Source organism: Mandrillus leucophaeus, unplaced genomic scaffold (genome assembly GCF_000951045.1).
Source record: "Mandrillus leucophaeus isolate KB7577 unplaced genomic scaffold, Mleu.le_1.0 Scaffold349, whole genome shotgun sequence".
In the NCBI taxonomy this organism is placed as follows: domain Eukaryota; kingdom Metazoa; phylum Chordata; class Mammalia; order Primates; family Cercopithecidae; genus Mandrillus; species Mandrillus leucophaeus.
Window position 1 is genome coordinate 1,783,164 of NW_012103687.1, and position 5,076 is coordinate 1,788,239.

The window sequence follows — 5,076 nt, forward strand, 5'->3', positions numbered from 1 at the left end:
CACACTGTTCAAGAATAAAAAACATTAGAAAATGGAACAATCATGTGAGGAAGAGAAAGAGCCTGAACCACAGAAGAACATAAAAGAAACCAAACAAGTAGATGATGAAGACGCTGAGCTCATCTTTGTTGGTGTGGAACATGTAAATGAAGATGCTGAGCTAATCTTTGTTGGGGTGACTTCAAATTCAAAACCAGTCGTTTCAAACATTTTGAACAGAGTCACCCCGGGTTCATGGTCAAGGAGAAAAAAGTATGGTCACCTTAGAAAAGATACTGCTGACAAATTGCAGCCTACAAGTCATGAGACCCTTACATCAGAAGCAGTGACCGACCTGCCAGCTTCCCAACTTGAATCGAGATCAACAGATAGTCCTATTATTATTGAGCCTTTGTCTAAACCTGATTATAAAAATAGTTCACCACAAGTTGTGCCTAATAACTCTTCAGAATTACCTTCTCCTTTGATTACATTCACAGGTTCATTGCATCAGCCAGTAAGTGCAGCACTTTCAGTAGGAGATATAAATGAAAGTCCTCATATATCAAAGCGACTTTCCACTTTCGAAGTAAACAGCATAAATCCCAAAAGGGCTAAACTCAGGGATGGAATTATGGAAGGATACTCTTCAGCTTCGTCCCCTTCAGATACCTTTCATACAATGAATACCCAGCAAAGTACACCCTCAAACAATGTTCATACCTCATTAAGCCATGTTCAGAATGGAGCACCTTTTCCAGCAGCTTTTCCAAAGGACAATATCCATTTCAAGCCTATAAATACAAATCTTGATAGGGAAAATGAATTGACAAAAACAGACATTATGAGTCTAACAAGTCAAAACAAGACCTTTGATCCCAAGAAAGAAAATCCCATTGTGTTACTTAGTGACTTTTACTATGGACAGCATAAAGGAGATGGGCAGCCAGAACAGAAGACTCACACCACCTTTAAATGCCTCAGTTGCGTGAAAGTTCTAAAAAATGTTAAGTTTATGAATCACGTGAAGCATCATTTGGAATTTGAGAAGCAAAAGAACGACAGCTGGGAAAACCACACCACCTGCCAGCACTGCCACCGGCAGTTTCCCACTCCCTTCCAGCTACAGTGTCACATTGAAAATGTCCACACTGCCCAGGAGCCCTCTGCTGTCTGTAAGATCTGTGAATTGTCATTTGAAACAGATCAGGTCCTCTTACAACACATGAAGGACCATCATAAGCCTGGCGAAATGCCCTATGTGTGCCAAGTTTGCCATTACAGATCGTCAGTCTTTGCTGATGTAGAAACACATTTTAGAACGTGCCATGAAAACACAAAGAATTTGCTTTGTCCCTTTTGTCTCAAAATTTTCAAAACAGCAACACCATACATGTGTCATTATAGGGGCCACTGGGGAAAGAGTACACACCAGTGTTCCAAGTGCCGGCTACAGTTTTTAACTTTCAAGGAGAAAATGGAGCACAAGACCCAGTGTCATCAAATGTTTAAGAAGCCTAAGCAACTAGAAGGATTACCTCCTGAAACAAAAGTTACTATTCAAGTGTCACTAGAACCTCTTCAGCCAGGATCAGTAGAAGTAGCATCCATAACTGTGAGCACATCTGACTCCGAACCATCACTCCCCAGGTCTAAAAGCAAAATTTCAAAAAAGTCCCATTAATTCTAGTTTCAGTAAATCTAAAGCAAGTATTTCAAACCAAATTAAAAAACCTCATAAAAACAAAAAATACCAACCATACATTATTCAGTAGCACCAAAAATAGTGAAACTAGTGGATTATATATGACTTTTTAAACAAAATTTAGAATATATATAATTTGATCTGAATTTTGAGGTGTTATTTTAAAACATCTGGTGTTCATGTTAACTGTATCTGGCTTACATAAAAGGTGTGTGTGTGTGTGTGTGTGTGTGTGTATGTGAGAGAGAAGAAGGTATTAATTTATTTTTTTAATTTTAATTTTTTTTTTTTTTTTTTACTTTAGAGACAGGGTCTCACTGTTACCCAGGCTGGAGTGCAGTGGCGTGATCCTAGCTCACTGCAGCCTTGAACTCCTGGGCTCAAGCATTCCTTGGCCTCAGCCTTTGGAGAGTAGCTAGGACTACAGGCGCAGCCACCACACCCAGCTAATTTTTTATTTTAATTTTTTTGTAGCGATGGAGTCTTGTTATGTTGCCCAGGCTGGTCTTGAACTCCTGACCTTAGGGGAGCTTCCTGCCTCAGCCTCCCCAAGTGCTGGGATGTGTGAGCCACTGCCTCTGGCACCTATTTATTATTTTGGTATTTCATGTTACTCCTAAGCTTGAAAAAGCTCTTTTTTCTATATACAGAATTCATAGAATTTTTGAAATACTTAGTTTTCTTTTCAGCTTTTTCCATGCATTCAAGATTTCATGGTTAACTCTAGTCAGACTGGAATGGCTTTGTTATGCCCTGGCCCACTTGCTGTCGAATTCCCAGAAGTGCCTCTGCTGTGCTGACATAAAATAACCTGAAAAGATTCTGAAAAGCCAGGATGTGGAATTGAAAGGGAAGCTGCTGCATGAGCAGAGACCAAGGAGGTGGAAGTTAGTTGAGGGAGAGCAGTGGCTCTTTGTTCTAATTGAAGGATAGGCACACATTCATTCTGGTCTTGGGGCCAGGTCAAAAGGAACACTGCTTCAGAGTATCTTTACCTAACCCAGAAACATCCAAGGAAGCCAATCCATTCAAAGTAAAGTGCTTTTGTTTGGTGAGGGGCCCCTGTAGACATCGAAGAGCGGCCATGTATCATTGGTTTGAGATGAAATAGCAATACAATTAATAATAGAATGGTGCCTGGTGCTAGCTGACTTCCCATTCTGTGATCTAAAGGTGAAATTGATTCATTCTCTCTCCTTTCCCTTCTGGCTAGCCGTTAGTGGAGAATGAACTGGCCATATTCTTCTGAGCCACAGCAGTAAAGCAAGTTAAGTTTCCCAAGGGGAAGAACCCCTGATATTTATAATTTGAACTGTACTGGACTCATAGTTTTAACTGAAAAGGGCCAAACAAGTGGTGTCTGTTCATTTCCTGGACTGGGCTAAATTTAGTTTTCCCACTGTTGAGCTGGAATGAGGACTGTCCAAGAACAGTAGGTACAGTGGACAAAAATAGCCCAGGGTGACTGACTAAATTTAAACCCATAATGGCTTTATATTTTTCTGTGCATATATATCTTACCCTAATTGAACATGTGAAGCTTACAACTTTTATGTCTTGCCTTGGACATGAATGTATTGCAGCTTACAGTTCTTCTGTTTTATGTATAGTTTCCCAGTTTATTGACACTAATGCTGTTTGGGTCTTACTTGATACATACCAGTGTGCAGGAAATGTCTCCCTAATTCAGTAAGTGTTAAGACTTAATGTCCTTCATCTGATCTGTCCTATCTAATCTGTACTGTGGGTGAACCTCTTTCCCTTGCTCTCCCCGGGGGCTGTTTCACAGTATTCTGGAGTACTTTTTGAGTATTGGTTCCTGAACATCAGCAGCCTTGGGTGCCTCTGTGGACTCCCGGAGTTGTCTCCTTGGTTGTGTTCTGGTGCCATCCTTTGTACCTCCACCCCCGACTAAGGTGCCCAGCAACCTGTCTTCACCAGTCATGGACTCTGCCATCTTGGCTATAGATATAGGTCTGGAGAAATCTTTCCCTTTTTCCTTGATTTCTTTTTAAAGGTATATTATCTCTCCCCACTCCTTTTTTCCCTCCTCAATCTAGTTAAATTTCCTAAGCTTTCACAAAAATCTGCGAAGAGATAATTAAGAGCTTAGCATCCCTCTTAGAACTAGAATAGAAGGCAGTACAGATAACAAATAAGTTGTGAGTATATTATCTATATTTTGCAACATTTTCTGACTGTAGCTCCCATTGTATTTATTTGCCTGACACTCACTTGTTTGATTTGCACCTTGAACACTTTACTAGGTCTTTTCAGTTACTTTGCTTGGGTTAAGACACTTTACTAAAATTTCAGCCTGAATCCTTTCTTTAGTTGAAGAAAGGGTATGTGTGTGCAAGTGGGTGTGGTTGTGCCAGTTTTTCTTGTCTCAGGTAGATACTTCTACTGTGTATAAATAGATCTACAGACTTTTCATACTTACCTCCTGTATTCTGTTTCTGTGGTAAAAATATGAAATATTTTAGTTGTATGTTTAGTGATTGGTTGGTATTATCAACACTGTTGTTGTTTGCTGTTTCATTAAAGCATGCTCTTAAGGAGTACATATGGTCATTAATTGCCAACTATAATAGATTCCAGTGATCTGGCCCCTGCCTACCTCCTTACTCTCTTTCATTCTATGTCATGCTTCTCCACTCTTTTCCCCAATGATGCACTATTTTGACACACTGGCCTTGCTATTCCTTAAGCAAATCACATTCTTCCCAATCCAAAGACTTTGCACATGCTATTGTCTTTCTTAGAATGCCCTTCCCCTAGGCCTGCATGGCTTGCTACCTCACTTAATTGTTTGACACTTCCTTTGGTTCATTGAGCTTCAAGGCTCTTAAAATGCCACTGACAATGAGATCTCCCTGTAAAAAAAAAAAAACTTTTACTTTTTCCTCTTAAAGGCACTTTACTCTCTCCCTACTCTTTTCTTCCCTCTTCAGTGTATTTAAATTTCCTAAGTTTTCATGAAAAAGCTAAAAAACGATCATCATCAAGGGCTTTGCTTCTGTCTTAGAGTTGAGCTAGCTCGAGTCAATTTCTGTGCCTGCAACCAAATGAAAATTAATATAGTGAGTTCTTTCAGGAGCTTTCTCTGTTTTTCTATTGATACCTCTATATATTTTTAAGGCAATGTCACTTTGTTTTGTTTACAAATATATTGAATATGTCAAGATTACTATTTTGTTATTACCCTTTGTGAATTTCCTTGTCTATTTTGCTCGCTTGTTCTTTCAGATGAAATTTATTATTTTATTAATGTTGCCAAAAATTATAAGTAAAATATCAATTATAGTAATAAAATGTTTTGTGAAAAATGCTGTTGCTGTATTGTTGCTGTATTGTCTTTGCACCGTAAGTAAAATGGGATGTTTTAGTTT

At 39.1% G+C, this 5,076-nt stretch overlaps 1 protein-coding gene and 1 gene segment (V, D, J or C); one reads left to right on the forward strand and one right to left on the reverse strand.

Annotated features, from left to right (window-relative positions):
- Window positions 1-5,076, reverse strand: part of LOC105546086 — a 619,418-nt gene that overhangs the window by 493,378 nt on the left and 120,964 nt on the right.
- Window positions 57-1,811, forward strand: ZNF280B (zinc finger protein 280B). Its single transcript, XM_011989181.1, is given in 2 exon segments — window positions 57-1,648; window positions 1,650-1,811. Coding segments are annotated over 2 exon segments (1,140 nt in total). The 5' UTR covers window positions 57-613; the 3' UTR covers window positions 1,755-1,811.